The following is a 20,613-nucleotide window of genomic DNA, read 5'->3' as shown; positions in this document are numbered from 1 at the left end:
CTGCGCATCAACATACTTGATTAGCCTGTCAGTCTCTGCTAATTACAGAGAGCAGCCTATAGGCGCCACCTGGCGACCGTAATTAACGCTCCGCCGTCGCCTGGTGTCGTCATCACTTCGAGCTCGTGAGGCTTTTTCAGTGACGGCAGGTGACGTTTTTAGAGGGCAGATGAACATGAATGTGACATTGACTATATGTAAGAATAAAGAAAGGAGTAACTTAACATTTAACCTACTGCAGTGACGTACAATTTTGAGGGACTTGTACTTTACCTGTGTTGCTATCGCCACTGCTGTGTTTTACTGTATTTTACTTCTAAAACACAGATCAATTAAGTTTTCTTATTATGTGTTTTTGATTAGATGCTACATAGGCTATTTCATATTTGTTTTAATGTTGTTTTATAGACCTATTGATTTCAACAAAGCATATGGCGAGCCTAAAATCTAACATTTTCTTATCCTTTTCAATGCAGTTCTAACTTTACCTTCACAACCTGACACAGTTAAAAATTAGAACATAGACCTATTTTATTTGACACTGTATGTTTTGCTAAATGTACTCACATTTTTACTTGTGTAAATACCAATGAGAAAATGTTTTCATTTCTTTATTTGCTGTTTTCCAGAGTCAGGACAAACCATAAAATGAAGATTAAAAACACACACCAGACAGTCAGTCTTTCTGGTGTCAGGAATTAAGTTTCCATTTCAAACATACACATAGAGGTCAAATTCAAAATTGCTAGTAATTAACAGTCAAGAATATTAGGAGGATATAATTGAACTATCAATGGATTTATGTTGTGATGTTGCTATTTTCACTATAGGATCTCATTATTTCCCCTACCACTGGCTCAATATTAATTTTATTATATATTTTTTTTTACTTCTTTGCCTGAGGAGAATGTTTTTATTTCACACCATAGTTCAGATATCTGTTATCTTAATCATCATCAATAAACTTGTCTGTCAGTGCCAATGAAATAAATGAAATAACCGTAGTATTAATTTTACTCAGGACCCCCTGGAGAGCCCTGAGGGGCCCCTGTGACTCCAAGGACCCCTCTTTGGCAGTGACTGATAGACTGACCTGAGCTGGGTTTCACATGAATTGATAATTTAATTAAACAGGCAGCCAGGGAGCATCATACAACTACTCCTCAAGGCAACTGTACCAGCACGAGTGCCACTATCAAGCGGTACAGATGGTCCAGCTGAATGGCGCAGTCAGTTTAATTCACTGTGATCCCAAACTCATTCTAAATACAAACAAAAACACAAATTAAAAACATCTGAAGTGTGCTGCTGGAGATATTTTACAGAGCTCTTCATGGGTAAGCTTATCATTATGTAACAGATGAACATGAATTTTACATGACCTATGTTACCGCGCTGTAAATGGTTTGTTTACATTCACAATGTTCATAAATGATGGAACAGGGCTGTAGGTCACTCGGAGGCATCCCGATGTCTGAAAAAACAAAGCCTGAGAATGAACCCGTGCTTGCAGTGATTGGAGCCCACTGAAATGATTGCATAATCCAACTAACAAACATTTATATAGTTCAAAGTTTTGGTACAAAGCCTTACCCTCCGGACCCACAAGAACTACACCAAGATCTGTGATTTTAGCTTCCAGGGCACATGTCTCTACAGATGTGGAGCACATGATACTGTTAGGTATATAGATTTCTCACTGCATATGAAACTGATTGGATGTTTTTATGATACATCTTAATCTAAAAACTAGCTACCTATTATATAAATGGAGTTGACAAAAAAGCCAAATATTTTCCTTATAAAGTGTATAAAATGGAAACACTCAACAAAACAAAAGTTAATTAATTTACTTGTTTAATTCATTTCAATTCAATTTACATTATTTCCCAATGATAATCCACCCCTCAACTGCTTTCAATGGAGTCCTGGGTGCATTTATATTAAAAGCAAAAGATAAAAAAAATAATACAACTGAAAAACATCATAAAGTTGAGACAGTCTGTTCATCGAGTGCACCAGTGTCCAGATTTCAGTTTCCATTTGAGAGCGCTGCCTGCAGCCTAGTCCAGCTCGTTACAGCGGCATCATGATACTGCAGGATGGCCCTGAACGCAGCACTCTTTGTTTAGTTTAGCACACCTTATTGTCCAGAAATATACCAAACTGTCCTCAGCTTCACCACACTTTAAAAACAACACAAGAAAAATCATCTAATGACTTACGATAGATGGTTTGTGATAGTTATAGCATGCATCATTTGGAGATGAAATTCTTCTATTAAAAAATGTACTTTAAGTAAAAGTGAAGAATATCAGCAGCAAAGTGTACCTTCAGTGTCAACAATACTCTACCAAATGATTTTATATATTATATTATTGTATTACTACTAAATGGTAGGTGCATTTTAATGCTGTAGCTGGTAAAAGTGATGGTTCCTTTCACTATTTTATCTATAATGCAGACAAACCATAAATGCATCATATTCCCTGAGCTGATCCTAGGTTTTGTGATCGATATCAGAATCTGTACAGTAGTTTGTGTATTATTTCCCTCTGAGATTCAATCAAGTAGAAGTAGAAAAAAGCATAAAATAGAAATACTCAAGTTAAGTGCCAATACCTCTGATATATGCTGCAGTACGGTACTTGAATAAATTATTTAGATACGTTCTACCAGTGGTATTATGTACTCAATTACTTCTTTTTCCTTTTTTTTTATCCCTCATGAAACATGTCTATAAATTACTGCACTGGCATTAAAGCCTGTTTAAAAAGCATTTGAGCTTCATTTTGTGCAACTAACATGTGAGAGGTGTTATTCCTAAAACACCATCAGAGTTTAGTGGCAACATTTCTTCATTTTACAGTAATTTTATAGTGTGGTACTGAGCCTGTGACTTAATCCCTTTGCAGCAATCTCTCACAATCCAAATCAACTGACATTGTCTGAAATACAGTCAATAAAATGAGAGACGGGTGCCAAGACTAAAGTGAGGACTCTTGAGTTCAAAGCACTCTGTGACGCGTGTGAGATCACCACCGTACGGGAAGCAAAGTGGTGAGGTGAGCCTTACTCATCACTAGGCGTGTCACTAGCTCCCCAGCATCAATGTGATTAGAGAGGCAGCCGGAGGGGGGGAGGGGTGCAAATAGGGAAAGTGAGTGAGAGAGATGACCTAATACCCGTAAAAAGGAATGAAGTCATACAACCTGACTCATATTCCCAGCTGACACCAGCTCTCCCAATCACAACATCCCAGTGTGCGTGTGTGTGTGTGTGTGTGTGTGTTTGTTGTCAGAGAGTGAGGTGGGAGTGTGCATATGTGTGTGGAGGTCAACTGCTTCATGTGTGTATTTTACCTGTTCTTGCTTGAGTGTTTGCAGTCCAGTTGTCGTGCTGATGAAAGAAGCAGAACGGAAACATTAATATCATTAAAGAAAATGAATCACAATTGTCAATTTTCATAATCAAGTATTGATCAATTGAGCAAATTTGTGAACAACTCTCTGGTTCCAGCGTCTGCAATGTGGGGATTTGCTGTTTTTGTCTGGTTTTGAATTATTCCATAACCGACATCTTATTTAAACAAAAGAAAGATATCTGAAAAATGTTATTTTCCACATTTTACAGAATGGAAAAATAGTAGATTAATAAAAAATAAGGCAGATTATATGATGAATATCATCAAATGTTCGTTGTGGCCTTGAAAACAGTCAAAGTTCAGGGACAGGACAACACATGTGGCAGTGTCACGCCCACACAGACAGACAATAGTTTTTCTAAAGAGTGTACTTGTCTTGTAGCTCACACTGTTCACTGATCAGAGGTAACAATGCCGGGACTGAATGAGTCTGAACTGAATTACATCCAGATTAGACCGATTCCACGTGAGTTTGGCTTTGTTTGAAAACCATCAGCAATAACATCCCTTTAACAGGGTCCATGAACTGTCAAGTGGTGTCTGTCTGGGATAGTTCAAAGAAGAGATGTTTCAAATCATGTGAGCACAACGTACAACAACACATAGATTTTCAGGTTTATCTAACAGCAGTGGAGATGAGTGCAGTGATTTTTTTTTTGCTGACTTACCTAGAAGGTGTAGATGTGGAAGGGGAAAGGTCTGGTAACGTGTGTCCCTGTATGTAGAGATACTGAACAAACTGTTGATAATACATGAAGTTAAAAAAAACACAAGTGTGATGATGTTGAATTCACCACCACTGGCTTTCCAACTGTTTTACTCTTGTTGTTTGTCTTTATTCCATCATCATTATGTGCCGTCTGTCTGCTGCTGCTGCTGCTGCTTCTGTCTTGAAATATCTCAACAGTGAGAACAACAAATAAAAACAAACAAATAAGCAAGAACCCAGAAGAAAAAAAACAACAACAACAACATAAGAGGCGGGGGGGGGGAAGTGGCCTCTGCATGTCTTGTTTCATTTGTTCAGCTGATCGACTTCAGGGCTCTCATCAGCTTATGAGCACAAGATGTGGTATCATTTGCATGAGGTCTTACATCATCCCTGAGAGCCCGTTCATTATGGCATCAGCACGTGGTGCTTAGCCAACATGTCCCTTTGTGCTCGCAGAAGCCTCATTCAAGTGGCAGCGGGGCACCAGAAAAGTCCTGAAAAGGACATCTGGCCATGGAAGTCAAAGAGATGTCCTTTAGGGATTCTCAGACATGTCTTTACAACCTATTAAGCCTGTCCTCTTTGAGAGACAGATACTGTCCATATAGGTGAAAGCAATATCTAGCATGGACTCCTGGACAAAGAGGTTGGTGTATGTGTGTGTGTGTGTGTGTGTGTGTGTGTGTGTGTGTGTGTGTGTGTGTGTGTGTGTGTGTGTGTGTGTGTGTGTGTGTGTGTGTGTCTCTGCGGCACAGTAAACCACAGCATCTCCCCAAAGATGCCAGTCAAGCCTTTCATCGAAGGAGGGGGGGGAGAAAAGAGAAACAGCACTGCTGTGACGAACAGATGTTCAAGATCATTCAGTTTTTTATGTGGAAGTAACATGACCTCAGCACTCTGGGCTTCACATGTATCCTGTAGCTAACGCACACACACACACACACACACGGACACACACACACACACACACACACACAAAGAACCACAAGTGTGTGCAGATCACAATTGTAGCCCCAGAGCTCCAGGCAGTGAAGTCTGAATGAAAACCAGACCTGCTGTGGTCCATTCAGAGCCAGGGAAGGTTTAGTTCAGGGTCACGGGGGTCATGTGGTCCAGCAGCATCACCACCAGTCCGGCCTCCAACAGGCTACACCAAAACACACACATCCAGGCAGACGGGGGTGTGTGAAGGGGGGAAACTCTATCCCAGATCTATGCTTTTTATTGATTGGGGCTCTGGACTCCCAGCAGACCCATTTTAATGGAGCCAGACAACTAAAACCTCTTGGACACACAATGGCCTGCACCCGCACCATGGAGTGGCTGGCTCTGGTGTGGCTCTGGTCCCCATCCCCATCCCCATCCCCATCCCAGACCGTTGCCCCTCGCTCCCCCAATCCTCTCTGGCCTGGCCTGCCTCTTCCACTGGGTGGGGTTGGGATTGGGGGCAGACCCCCTGGGCCCACCACCCCTCTGGTCCTTCATGCATCACGCTATCCTGCTCTCCTCCTGCTGCTGTTTTTTGTTGTTGTTCTTTTTATTTTTTTATCCATGTTATTGGGTGGAGTGGGGGGATGTTTTAATCCTGGCCTCATACCAGGAGTCTCCCTGTGAGTTCTCATCTGCAACACGCCTTTGGGGAGCGAACCCCTTCCTGATTGGCACCCAGAGAGCGCGTCTAGACTATGATTACACATGCAAATACACCTGCTCTCTCTTTCTGCGACCACTTTATCAAAAATGTTTTTTATTGTTTCTATTCTCAGAGCTGGTGTTTGGAAATTTGTGATTATATTGTTTCTCTGTTCTATGTGTTATTAAAAGGCAGGAGGTGTTCTCACTAGAAATGCTAAAATATTCATGCTGAATCTCTCCAAGAGTCACATGCCATGCTCAGTCTGTCATATAAGCCCAAATGGAAGACAGTGTGTGTGTATGTGTTTTTTTTTTTCCTTTTCTTTCTTTTTTTTTGTTTTTACAGTTGTAACCCAGTTCCAGTGTGGGAAAACATTACATATGATGGAGAATAATAAATTAATTTTACTGGACAGGGTTAAAATGCACAAATAATCTACAGAGTGAATTCAATACTTCCCTGGGGAACCCAAACACACACACACTGACTGATTTCACAGACGTTTCATCCAGCAAGCACTTTCTATATAAAATCCAGTGGACCTATAAAGTTCAGTGTTTCCCCTGGAATCATATCCTTAATATATCCATATTTTCTAGTGGGGCCAGACGAGTAGCGTGGACGGACGGTGAAGTGTGGGGGGGGGGAGCATCTAAATGTTTTTCTCAGAGTAAACATCCCCAGAGTTTGCCTTGTCATTCAGGTAGCCTTACGCAACACATGCTCACTGTACATCCATCCCACCATACATATGCACAGATGGTAACGACAGGCTTAGCTTGAGTTAAACTGACACTTTGAGGAAGCTGAAAACATGAGCTTCAGTTGTTGCTCTGCTCTGTATAATTATACACCAGGTTTCCTGAGTGCTTCATTTATGACAGTAATAATAATTTACGAGTCACTAATAAAAAATAAAATAAAAAAAATATTATGGCTTGTATTGTTTTACTCATCTTTTATATTTGTTGAAGATTTGTGAAGGATTCAAGATTCTGTTGGAATTTAATTGAAGTTGCAGATACTTTGCAGTGTGAAACAAAAGGAAAAACAAATCTACAAAAAGGGGAGAAACATACTGAATGAACAGTCTGCGTTGATGTGATTTCTCTTTTTCTTTACTAAACATTATCATTACAACTGCAGTTTGAGTCTTTGTGTTGTACTACTACCATGCCGTCAGGCGTGGCTTCTGTCGAGGACATCTTGGGGAGTCTGTGCGCGAACCGAACGGCGCGGTTCTTTGTTCACCGGGGCTGCTGCAAAACCTTCTCTCTCTCCCTCTCTCTTTTTTTCTTTTTTTTTTTTATAACGGGAAATGTGCGAGGGCTTTTCTGATGTTCCCCCGCTGCATAGGGTCTGCAACGCCTGTCTGACAACTCCCTTTCTCCTCTCCTCCTCGTATACAGCCCCCCCTACCTCCCCGCCACCTCCACACACCCCCCCACCCTCCCAGACACCCTCTCTTTCCCTCCTATACATAACATCCTCATGCGCAACGGCGCCAGAAACAACAACGCGGTGACCTGCCGCAAAGCACGGCTACATGGAGGTGGGCGGACCCCCCCTCCCTCTCTCTCCCTCTCCTCCCCAAAAAATAATGTCACTAACTCCCCAATTTCATGCCAGATGGTCCACGATTCCCCTTATAATAAACAGGAGCTGCAGATTTTTTTTTTTTTGTGTGTGTGTGTGTGTCCTAATGATAAAGTTGACATCATCTTTTCAGCAGCACCACTACACGACCATGTGCGCACTGTACTTGCACCTTTTGATACGCAACTGTTTACATCCTGGATGGCCATTCTTACATAAGTTGGCACACACAAAAAAATAATAATAATAATAATAATAATTGCGGTTTTCGGGCTTCACGCTGCAGCTCCGGGATGGAAACAACACGGCTCTGCGTTAAAACGAGTGCGGTGCACGAGGTAACCGATGGATTTTTTTTTTTCTTTTTTTTCTTTCTCTCTTTTTGTGTGGAGGAAGCTGGACATGAAGGTGCCACAGGCTCGGGAACCTGAGACGGAATGGTACAACGGGAGGGCGGCTCGTTTTGTCTCGGCGAGGAGGGGAGCTGTGTAAACCAGACTGGGTGGAGCAACACATCGCCCAGCCCCATCTATCGTGCAGACGGCCTTGTGTCCCGTTCGCCCGGAGCTCGGAGAGAGACTACTGTACTGAAAAGTCTGGCGGATCGAGAGAGAGGGGGCCGGTCTATGGGAGGGACTAGCGCAAAGGGGGGAATCGGAAGGAGGAGGGGGCGAGGAGGAGGAGGCGGCACGGGTGCTGTTTCTCCAGTCTCTTTCCCCTGTCTTTGTCTCACACACTCTTTTGTTAGCCATGCCTAGCCTGCTGGTTCTAGCAGGGATCATGGAGAAAAATGGGGGCTACGGCGGGGATCTGGCCGGCTCCGGCTTCGGAAGCGAAGGTCTCCTTGTGCCGCCCGACGAGGAGGAAGACGACTCCCGTGCCCTCAGGGTCGCGCTGGGCCAGTTGTCTCTGCTGGGGCTCGGGGAAGGCGAGGACGGCGGCGGAGCCCCAACAACAGGAGTACAGGACCGGAGTAACAATAACAACAACCACCACAACCACACCAACAGCGTCGGCGGCGGCGGAGACACGGCGATTCTGCAAGGGAAGAGCAAGTTGTGCGCCCTGTACGAGAGCTCCTCAAGTGAGACGAAAGGACGAGGCTGCAACATAACAGAATGCGTCCCAGTGCCCAGCTCTGAACATGTGGCCGAAATAGTGGGGAGACAAGGTAAACCGCTGGCTTGCAAATAATTTCCCTCCAAACTTGTGCTTTTATCCCGCTAACAGTGCCGCATTCCCCCCCTTGCTCTGCTTCCCCTCCGCGTGCTTTGTTTTTTTGGTTCCCTTACTGTTACCTGGTGTTATTTGACAAAGAAAAGGGAGTGGTGTGTGTGTGTGTGTGTGCGTGAATGTGTGTGTGTGTGCGTGAGTGTATGTGTGTGTGTGCTCGCGTGTTTTTTGTACTCCCCCGAGACATCAGCCTCCCACTTTTTTCTCCTACAATGTTGCAAGTTCCCGTGCACTCGTCGTTAAACACTCGTGCAATGGAACAAGTCGTTAGCCGCTTTGTGCTTTTTTTTTTTTTTTTTTTCCATTCCTGTAGATATATTTATATATATTTGAATACATAGTAGCGTTAGAGTTGGATTTGATCAGAGGCAACGAAAAGAGAGCCCCCTCGTTCCCTCCTGGGCGAATTATTCTACATCCACGCCATCAATGTCAGCGCACAGACACAGTGGAGCAGCCACTTGCTTCCTTTGTCGTCTGAGACGCGCCAGACTGTTCAAAAAGGCAACGTGCGGCTGCTGGCGAAGGGAGGATTGTCTTTCACTTTGAATCTGATCGTTAAGAAAACACCACCACCCTCCCAGAAAGGAATAAAATAAAAAAATATAAAAAATAAAAATAAATCAGACGTGTGGCCTCAGCGGTGGAAGATGTTTTGCCTCCTTCCACATTTATCCAGCTCGTTGTTTATGTTGCGCACTGCCCCAGTGACACAATTGGACAATAGAGCAGCAGCGTGGTCCCCCCTTGTTTTTTTTTTCTTCTTTCCAAATGAGGGAGTTGGAAAGTTCAATTCCAGACATATTATAGATTCAGCTTCTTTCTCTTACAGTTGTTTTTTTTCTATTATTGAACAAAGAGCTGAAGTTGAATGACAGCAGCTGTCAAACAAAGGTGTGAAAGTCGGGGGATGAGGGGAGGGGCGCACTAAGACAGTGTGGCTGCTTGGCACACGGGATGGTCTTAAAGGGTGACTCAGCGAGAAGTTGTACCAGGAGCAGGGAATCCTTTTTTTTTTTTTAAATAAAGGGGGGAAACAACAACATAATGTTAAGTTGTTTGTGCTCATTTGCAGTAAAGATGTTATCAAGTGATCCATATTTATGTACAACCGGCTACGAACAAGCTTGAACCTAAACTGGTTTTAAAGCAAGGAAACAGAATAAGTTTTTTTCTTTTTTCTTTCTTTTTCGTCTTCTTTCTTCTGCTTGGTGGTGTTGTCTATGTTGGCTGCACCCATTGTTAACCGATGTGATGAACCCATGGGTGAGAGGGGGCAGGAAAAACAAGGATGGGGAACGGAAGGGCAGTATAGCATCTAAAAGCTGAATGGGAGTCACGCCTTGGAGCTCAACACAAGGGGCTCCTCATGAGCCCCACTTCACTGCACACTCTCAATACCACATGGTTGCCTGTCAGGAGAGGGAGAAATAGGGGCTTGGGGTTGGTTGGGGAGGGGGGGGCAGAGAGAGGGAAAGTACAAAGACTGCAGGGTGGGTGAGGTACCATTAGCAATCCTGATTTAGCTTGCAACAAAAACAAACAGGTGTGGAATAACATCACAGAGGGTTCAGAGGAGTTGAGATGACTTCTTTTCTTTCTTTCTTTCTTTTTTTTTTTTTTTTTTTAAACCGATGCTCTGGCAATGTGGATTTAGTTTGTGCCGTTAAGTGCCCCTTGTCTCCCATTGCGGCTCCCGTTCTTTACTCTGAAGTGTAAGTTTTGAATTTTAATGGGGTAACCGAAGGCAGCCGGAGGGTGGATCCGGTGAGCACAAGTGCAGCGAGAGGGCCCTTTCGCCTTGACCGAGAAGAAGTGCTGATTTGGGGGGATTTGAGATGAGCTGCTTTTGATTCAGGCCCTTCATTAAGTTGGCACTACAGACGCAGCCCCTTCCTCTCAGCACACCGCCTGGTGAATCTGGCAAACGGGGCATCCTGTCATGAAGGAAGGGATGGGGGGGTACGATTGTTTTCGCCCATCGGAGTCACAGGCGTCGATATCCGAGGATGCTCTTGTACCTTCCCCTGGAGCTCTTCAGATCAAGGGTGGCTTTGTTTTCCATCACAGGCACCTCTTACACCACAGTTTAACAGTTTTAATTTGCCTCCAGTGACCTTAATTTCTTGTTGCGATTAATTAATCTTTGCCTATTTTGTTTACAGATAATTCTTTCAATGAGACATTAATTTGGATTAATTAAAAGCTGCAGTGTAGGTCGAAAAAAAGGGGAATTTGACAATTGCTCTTTGATCCCCTGTGACATGAGCAGGCCTATTAGTCAACAGCCATAAAAAAGGTATTTTCAGATGAGCAGCACCAAGCCTTCAGAGTATCACTATCCTTCTGTCTGGGTCACTAGTCCCTGAGAAGCAAGTGTTCCTGAACAAAGTGGGCCTATTTAGCAGCCGTTGGAGACATCCGTCGTCAACTTAAGGTGCCGTTAAACCTTCTGATACCTGCTGCTGTGATTTTCAGACGGAAAATGCAATGATGCGTTGTGTGATCTAAGGCACCTGGAGTCAGATCCGATGTGCTCAGATTAGTCCTGCTGAATAGGATGCCTGATGATTCTCGCCTGTCCAATGGCGAGTCGCACCGGTCTCTTTAAGACAGGGCTGAGACGAGAAAGGCACGTTTAACTCGTCAATAAATGTGGAGGTCTTAATGAGGAGGCTGCTCGGGTTTCTGAATGAAAACCGACCCGCGTGGTGCTTGATGCATTCTTCGAAGGGGGGAGTAACATAAACAGAGCCGCTACATCTTTCCCTTACCGTGTTCTTTTTGACCTCAAACGTACTTGGCCATCCTCCTGAGTAATTGCTGATTTGCTGTGTATAATGTCAGGTAATTTGTGAGCCTCTGCCCCGAGAAGCACTTCACAGACTAAACTATAGCACACCGATCAAAAACCCTGCAGATGTAGAGCAATAAATGGCCCAAAAACGAGGCATATGTGGGTTGACTGCATGATCTTGTAAGTTCAAGGAGAGGTCAGAAAGTGATTGCTCGCCAGCATACAGCAGATATATTGCATCTGCAGGAGCTCTTGCAGGCCTCCAAAACAGCCATGTCTATGCTGGCGAATACCTCTGCACCGCCCATCCGTCTCTTACCAAGTTGAGTGTCCGATTTCCAGCAAATAAATAACTTTACCCGGTAACGCTTTGTTGCCGGAAGCCCCATAAATTATGGTGATTAGTCTGTGTATGTTGCTTGTAAAAACCTGCAACATGTCAATAACAAGTCTGAATTTATGCTGAACAAAAGGAAGGTTGAGGATTTCTGCTCCATGTTCTCACTTGTAACCTTTGTAAGATGCAGGACAGAGTTGATGTTTCATATTTACTTATTTTAAAATATATCTTGCTGTTTGCAGGTTGCAAGATCAAAGCCCTGCGGGCCAAGACCAACACCTACATCAAAACCCCGGTTAGAGGAGAGGAGCCTGTGTTCTTAATCACTGGCCGGAAGGAGGATGTTGCACTGGCCCGCCGTGAAATCATCTCTGCTGCAGAGCACTTCTCCATGCTCCGGGCATCCCGCAACAAGCTGGGAGTGTCTTTTAGCGGCTCCCCGCCCACACCTTTGCCGGGTCAGACCACCATTCAGGTGAGAGTGCCATACCGTGTCGTGGGGCTGGTCGTGGGGCCCAAAGGCTCCACCATCAAACGCATCCAGCAGCAGACCTGCACCTACATCGTCACGCCCAGTCGAGACCGCGACCCCGTCTTTGAAATCACGGGGTCGCCGAGCAACGCCGAGCGCGCCCGCGAGGAGATCGAAGCACACATCGCCTTCCGAACAGGAGGCCTGCACGACCACAACAACGAGAACGACTGTCTGGGGCCGAACGGTGGGAGCAGCCCGGCGGGCAGCAGCGGTGGTCTGGAGAGCCGGCTACAGCAGGTGTGGGGGCTGCAGGGGGGCCAGCGCAAGCCCCTCACCAGCAGCTATCGCCAGAACTTCTCAGATGCCATGGTCGGAGGAGGAGGGGGAGGAGGAGGAGGCGGCGAGGGAGGGGGAATCTACAACAAGGGCAACTTCTCCAGCTCCGGAGAAAAGCCTTGCTCTTATTTTGGATCCGAGGGAACCCAGAGCTGGGGTGACCCCGACTACCCCAAACAGGTGGCCTTCTACGCCCAGCAGCGCTCCAAGAGCTTTGGAGGCCTCCCGCTCCCTCTGACCAGACTCTCTCCTGGCTTACCCGATTCCTGCGGAGGTGGAAGCACCAACAACTCTTCAGTCACCAGCATTGTGCCCGTAGCCGGCTCACCTCACGCCCAGGCCCGCCGCGCCCACAGTGAGCCCACCTCTGCCGGCGAGGGTTTCCCAGGCCGTCTGCCAGTGCCGGACTCGCCACCGGCCACTGTGCGGGACTGCATGACCTGCTTTGAGAGCAAAGTGACGGCTGCCTTGGTGCCCTGTGGCCATAACCTCTTCTGCATGGAGTGTGCCATCCGAATCTGTGAGCTCAACCACCCGGAGTGCCCAGTGTGCCACACCCAGGTCACACAGGCCATCCGAATATTCTCTTAAGGAACCACATCAGTTTTTATCATTAGTTTTGTCAGTGTTTGTTCAATAATTATTTACTGTTATTATGATTATTATTATAATACACATTTTTGTTTTTCAGAAAATTTAAAAACAATCAAGCAGATATTTTAGAAGGCACTGCTTGCTTTACTAAAAAGTATAAGAAATATTTTTAAGTTTTTCTTTTATATATATATATGCATATATATTTTATAAAAGTTTTGTTTATAAGAGAAGTATAGTACCCTGCATTTTCAGTTTTTTGACTGCTGCTGTTTTTCATTCATGAATCACAGTGTAGGCAGAGGTAGTAATGTGAACATTTTATTATTCAAATTTTTATTTTACCATGAAGTGGGTTTATATTGAAGGAAGAAGATGATTGTTGAGGTACCCAATCTGCACCTGACTGACCTACAGTCAATGTTGTTATTAGAAGGAAAAAAAAACACAGAATTTTCATTGCACCTTACAATCATCTTGGTCTAAAATAGGATTGTCAATCATACCTGAAATTTCAAAAGCTGATGTGAAGGTGAATCCAGCCTCTTTTCAGTCTTACTGTGATTGTGGTTTGATATAATTGGTCCAAAAAAAGAGACATTTCATTTTCACAAAAATGAAAATGAATCAACTGATCCAAGTCAAAGCCTTGTGATCTTCATGAGGAAACAAAAACAGCCCCTGATTTCATTCTTGTACCTGTAGTCTTGTAAACCAGATTGAGGCTAAAAAAAAAAAAAGATTAGGCATTACATCATTTATTTATAGTAATTGGTTGCATTTTATTGGTATCATTATTCACAAGATAGATGAAAGTTGTGTAGAGAGTATGAGTAAAATTTTCTTTCCAGTAGCCATTGATTACACTTTGGTCACTGCAGTTTGTTGAAAAGATTCAGTAAAGCTTGCTCCTCGTGGCGCTTGAAAAGCATGTGGTCCCTCGGTTGGCTTAAAGCACTGATTTAATTTGTGAGGCCGAAAGCCTTGGAATTCATCCAGTTGGCTAGTTCTCGACATCTGTCTCCCCGATGGACTTGTTTCAAAGCCACCTTAACCGCGCTTTATTGTCTTGTGTGGTCATTTAGCCACAGTCGCTGAACGATAGAAGACAAAAGCAAGAGCTCCAGTCAACAAGCGCTTTCTCTGAGGTGTGCACTGTAAATAAGGAGGAGAATTAGGATGTGGACAGAAGCCGAGGCAAAAAACTGTAAAATGTTTCCTGAATCAGCTGCAGACTCAGATTTGGAATAGTTGACACTGTAAAAAAAAAAAAAACACGGTCCCAAATCAGTAATCCGACGTACTCCACGTACACCCCATTACTAACGGCATTAAGTGCGAGCTCCAAGGGGCCTGCTGTCTCCCCCTGTAATTAGCAAAGCTGTACAGGAGCAGGTGTTTCATGGCACACTGCGACTGTGACCCCAAGTTGGAGGTCTTTGCCTAGCCCCCTTTTCTTTCTCTCCCTTTTTCTTTTGGGAGTGGCTTTTATGTCTCCCCCCGCTTACAGTTTCGATCGTTTGCTTTCCGAAGGCCTCTCTGAGTGGGGCGTATTGTCTGGGCTGGGCTAGCGGCGTGGGCTGCAGAGTGCTCTGACACGGCCTGGATCTACTCATTGATAATTAGGCAAATGGGGCTGGTCCAGGTGCGGACCGTGTGGGGACTCTGGAGCTGTTATGAGGGGTAGGACAGGGTCCCGCAGCGAGCCCCCTTACTGCCCCGCCCCACTGTTACAAGCACAGAGGGGGCTGGATGGTCTGGTTGCAGCTGGGCGAATAGGACCCCCCTCCTTCCGCTCCCTCTCTTGCCCCTCTTCCTCCCCCCCTTTTTTCCTTTCCTTTTCTGCTGCTCTGAGCTATCCCTACTGGGGAGAGGGGGCCTCTTTTGTCCCAAAACACACACACACACATAGAAAATTTGAAAGACAGTAGCTGGATTTGGCAGCGCCTGTGAAATGAGGGGAGGCTTTGGAGCAAAATAAATTATCTGCAGTTATCTGGAGATAACACCAGTTACCTGCTTCCAACGTTAATGCCACACAATTTGCCATATAGCCTTTACAAATGATGGAAATGTTGGCGTTCACCTACAAAAGATCTTATCACCCCCCTCCCCATCACCACCACCACCACCCCCCTCCCCACCAGTCCCCAGCTTCACTGCCCTGAAATCTGCACTGGCACTGTTTTGTGTGACAGAGCCAGTGCAGATCGACGTTTCCATAAAGCCCTGGTCCCTCTTTACCTCCAGCCCCCCTCTCCCCTCCCTCCGTGTCAGCTCGCTACTGTATGGGACATCCTGCAGCTGCCCCTTCACTATGGACACCCGGGCTTCAGCCAATAGCAGCCCCCCCCCACTCGCTTTGAGCTTCCAGAATGAAATCAGACAATTGTAATTGACAGGAAAGCAGAGGAAACGCCCCATTTAACCAGCACTCATGCTGAATCAAATTACACACCCTCTGTGTCTGCCTTAGCCCCAGCCTGGGGATTTCAGAGGGCTAGAGGAGAGGGGATGGGGGTAGGGATTAAAGCTGTTGAATGATAAGGGGTAAGGGGTAAGGTGGGGGGGGTCATTTTGGCTGGAGAAACAGAGAAGAAGGCTCCAATATAAACGAGACCCTGCAGATCTAGCAGTTTTATTGATCATTCAAGTGTAGCAGTGAGTTTTGAGCTGTCACATGTGGCCCAGTAGTGGAGACAGGGAACACTGGTGATGCAGCAGGCCTTTCTTGTCTCGTACTGGAGAACAATTCAACTCGGCTTCTGTCTCAGAGAAAAAATTAGCGATAACAAATTGCGTCATTTAAGATGCAAAAGGTCCCTCCTCCTTTTTCTTTTCTTTGTTTTTTTTTTTACAAACAACATACAAAACGCAGCAGACCGCTCGCATCACACGAGGCCTGCAGGGAAAGCACTGTACTTGCAAAAGTACCTTGAAATCTATCAGATATAGAAATAAAGAATAGTTTTTTTATGGCTGGAGAAATTGCACAGTGGTTTGGCCTAAGCTTTCAACGTCAAATTCAAGGCAGTATGACACTGCTCTTTGAACTTAGTATTTTTGTTATTTTGTTTTCTGCCTTAATCTTTTTTATTAGAATATTGTCATTACTTTGGCATACAAGGTAGCAACTTTGGCCTTTGACAGTACCGCCCACTTAACAACTTTTAAAGTCCTTATTTTTGGAGTAAAGAATGTGAATCAAAATGCTCGGGTAGGGATTAGAGGGATTCAGGAAATTAGGCCCTTAGAACACTTTACTTAAAACACAGAGTAAAGCACCTTATAACAAAACATGCGCATTTGATTAATACCAAACCGACCACTGATGGTGAAATATATTTCATAGAATTTGAAAGACATGCACATAAGGATTCCCTATCATTTTTTGTATTATGGTGGTTCTTGTTCTTCTTAATACTACAGTAGTACTAGTGGTAATTTGGGAGACCTCTCGTCCATTTAGTCAATGCTGAGGACTTGCTTGAGTTTTGCACTGGTTTAATGAAGAGAGGGCTTATTGGAGATTCTCCCAGTTTAGACGCTGTATAAGTTAATGAGTATTGTACTTTATGGGAAAGCACTCTGAGCATCTATGTAAATACAGTATGTGTATCAGTTATGAACATCCAGACAAAGGCCCGCTTGAAGTGAGGTTTTGATTATTTTTACAAACTGAAAGTGTCATTGTCAATGTTTCTAGCATATGGAATTCAAAAATGTTTCTGGGTTTTAGGGAGAGTAAATCTTTTATATATGTGTCCCATCATCCTTTTGACGATAATAGTATATTAGATAGATCCATACATTTAAGAAATATTATTTAAACTGATTAACTTAGTATTTCATCCAAATATATAAATGAGAAATTAACCAGACACTACTATAAACTGTAATAATTAATATCCTTTATGAAGACGCTGATGTATAAATCCAATCTCAAATAAAAACTCAAATGAATAATACGTGTAATAACTTAACCCCTACTGAATAAATCAGTTTCTATGTATATTAGGATGAAAAGCAATAATAGGACTATACTGGGACAATAAACAGAGGAGCCTGCTTAGTCAGTTCTTTAAATAATATTCTATTCAGACATTGACCTTGATTATTAGGATAATGCTTCAGCATTTCTGTCTCATATCTGCTTGAAATTCATTATGGATCCATGCCAGTGTAGAAACAGATAGAATTAATTAGCAACAGTTTCAGGATTAAGTGATTGTTCGCACTGTGTTCATCAGGGTCTCAGTCATTCGATTGTTTTACTTTTTTTCTTTTTTACGTTGAATATCAATCAGATCACAGAAGTGGGGTCAGGACAAACTTAGAGAATCCTTCTGCCTGGTAGCACTGAAATGACGACTTTGGGTGGGTGGGGGGCGTATCTCACTGAGCTGTAGAGGTGATCGCTCAAGTGTAAACAAACATCCCAGACCAGAGCATGAGCACCGACGTTTGTCCCGTTTTGTTAAAAGCAAAAAAAAAAAAAGCAGGGGCTTGTGACTTTGCTTATGATAGACTGATGTCTTGAAGGCTTTGGTCGAGAAACATACACAGCAGCGAGAAGCAGGGGGGCAGGGCAGCGTGATATGATGTACTGTACCAGTCACTCTCTCACTGAGATCATGCTGACCATGTGAGGAGCTTTGATTCTTTGCGCTCATTACTTTACGTTCAATTACACACAGGGGCAGGCGAGTTACTTATAGCATATCTTAAGATGAGTTCTGTTTACATCGTGACGATACTGAGTTTTCCGATCTCATGGCTCTATTTGATACTTGTGTTGCACCTACTTTTTCATCTGTATTGTTTTGGAAGGAAAAAGGTCAGACATAGCCAAAGAACAAATTACAAGGAGAGGACATGAACTAACTTATCACTTGAGTTAACTTATTTTAACACGAAAAATCTGCTTGGTTTAGAGTTTATTGAATTAAGAAATAATCACATAGGTTAGAATTTCTCTGTTTACCCAAAAGTCTTAGAGGCCACTCAGTCGATATCTGTGAAATAAAGGCATATTATGTTTCAGTGTTGTAAGATTAGTTTAATACTACAGAGGCGCCGGTAACAGACTTACTTCTCCCAAAGAGACCAGCTTACAGCACATCCTGGCACTTACACAGTCCTTTGAGTAGTTTTCTATTGTCCTGGTTAGATCGTTGGGGGGTGGGGGGAACCACAGTCCAGGGAATGTCTTAATCTTTCTGAAAAACTTGACCGAGCTTGAGAAGTTGCGATTAAAAGAAACTGCCCAAGTAATTAAAAAATAGGGAAAAAAATCAGGCTGAGAGAGAATCGTTTTGACAATGACAAGCCAGTGAAAAATTAAAGCTGAATTCCTCACTTTTAAGACCCTCGGAGTAAACAGTAAGGGATTACCTTCGATGTAAACAAGGCGACAGCGTAACAGTGAACAAAACAACACTGTGGTTCAAGTTGATATCGTTTCCAGAGCCATTAACTGTATCCTTGAGTTTAACTGCATGTTAGTAAAATATAGTACAGTAGGTAAGATTTATCAGAAAAAAAAGTTAAGATCACATAAAGAATTCATCAGCCTGATACCTGAAGTGTATAAAAAGCTTTAAGACCTTAAAGTTGACATCGGTTTAAAATCATATATTTACCGTGTAGTTTAACTAATTGATACATAAAGTTTAATTATGATTCTTAAGAATATGCTAAGGCGTAAGTTTCATTTGTCCAAATCACCCAGTATGAAAAACTTTTTAATTCAGTGGAGCGACAAAGGGGCGGGGTGACTCACAGTGACATTTGATTCATTAAGTTCTTGTTAGTATTATTTACAATATTGTATTAAGCTTACTATTATAGTAATGGTAGAAACTGTTGATGTTTTTCTTCTCTTGATATGAAAAGGTCTTTATGCATTTATGTAGAATCCCTATTAAGGAGTGATAGGAAATCCTTATTTTCAATGGATGCACTTAAGCAATTGTACCAACCTGTCGAAAATCACACATTGAGCAAGTAATGCATTTGAATGTAAAAAAAGACCACTCAACTTAATGCACTCCTTATGCTTATTGTTTTGTCAATTTTCAAGTGAGCTTTAAGTTTTTGTTTGTTTTTTGGAAAGAATTTGCGACAGGTTTTCAACGTAGACTATATTTGAGTTCTTCCACATACATTTATAGAAAGTAACTTAAAAAAGAATAAAAAAAACATATTACAGTTTCTCAAATCTATTTTGCTAACATGGGTTATTATTTCATAGAAAGCAGAGGAAAAAAAAGTCAGTATCTGGATGTTATTTATGAAAAGTTAAAAAATGAAGCAACATATTTATGAGTAACCTCAAGACATTTTGTTTTTTAATTAAAATTACAAGAAGTTAATATATTTCTAAACACAGGGAAGTCAGTTTCTACTAATAAGTAAAAATGAGAAAAGAAGTTTAGAAGTTTTATTTATGAAAGTTATGGATGCTCGTCTTTTCCGTGTACTTTGTCGTGAATGAAGTAGATGGAACCACGGTGAGTTCCCCATAGCTTAAATTTTAACTTCGACATGCACTACGTCAACATCAGTGCATTCACAATGGAATAATTACAGAAAATAATATAATATTTTTTAGAATTTGGAGATATTTTAGTCACAGAGCATCAATTTTGTGCCTCAATTATATATTTTTCCTGCATCAGCATTCTTTGTGCAGTGCTGCTTGCTGTAACCCCTTTCTCCCCTTCAACTAACCCCATGTTACTGACTGAAACGCATTACTCATTTCCTCTGTAATCTAAACTCGCTTTTACTTATCAAACGTATAAAACATGTTACGACTGCAACGCTTGGAATGAATGAGGTAGCCGTGACCCCTCTCGCCAATAGGGGCCACACATAACTTGTACACTTTTCATTCATACATTTTCTACATCTACTACTCAGACAGTTTGTGATCGATAGCAGCAGAGAATAATCAGCTTAAAGAAAGTCTTAATGAGAGACTTTCCCTGATGTGTTAACTGGGTGAAGCGTGCGGATTGAGCGGAGGCATCTAGGAGCGGACAAGAGCGCACTGTGTAGTAGATCTATGTAACTAGATGCACACATATACACACAACAGATTCATTACCGTACTAGGTTGCATGTATGTTGTATGGTCACTTAGATAGGAGGAACGGCGCAGGTCCCGCGTTATCGTTTAACGCCGGCGCACTTGGGCTGTTCCTCCTCTGTAGATTTTCATAGTTGGAGTCTCTTTGGAAACTGGAAAGTTGACATGAGTTTGGAGCCAGGCAAAAAGACCATTTCAGTCCCCACATACAAAGTTGGAGTTCTCAGTTACCTGATAGTGATGAAAGACTGTTCGCACCTCATATGAATTAACTTGAAGTTCTTAGTTTGTGTAAGAGTTGATACAGATAAAAGGAAAAAAAAAAAAAAAAAACTTGACAAAAACACTACAATGGCACATTTTCTGCTGCATGTAAA

The 20,613-nt window shown here is 43.0% G+C and overlaps 1 protein-coding gene across 1 annotated transcript; it reads left to right on the top strand.

Moving 5' to 3' along the window:
- Positions 1-7,805: 7,805 nt before the first annotated feature.
- mex3a (mex-3 RNA binding family member A) lies at positions 7,806-13,140 on the top strand (the record flags this gene model as incomplete). Its single annotated transcript, XM_083989030.1, is given in 5 exon segments — positions 7,806-7,848; positions 7,851-7,903; positions 7,905-7,958; positions 7,960-8,539; positions 11,981-13,140. Coding segments are annotated over 5 exon segments (1,890 nt in total).
- Between the last annotated feature and the right edge of the window lie 7,473 nt (positions 13,141-20,613).

This window comes from Trachurus trachurus (genome assembly GCF_905171665.1).
Source record: "Trachurus trachurus genome assembly, chromosome: 16".
Lineage (NCBI taxonomy): Eukaryota > Metazoa > Chordata > Actinopteri > Carangiformes > Carangidae > Trachurus > Trachurus trachurus.
The sequence above is the reverse complement of the archived record's forward strand: the minus strand, read 5'-3'. Positions and strand labels throughout refer to the sequence as shown.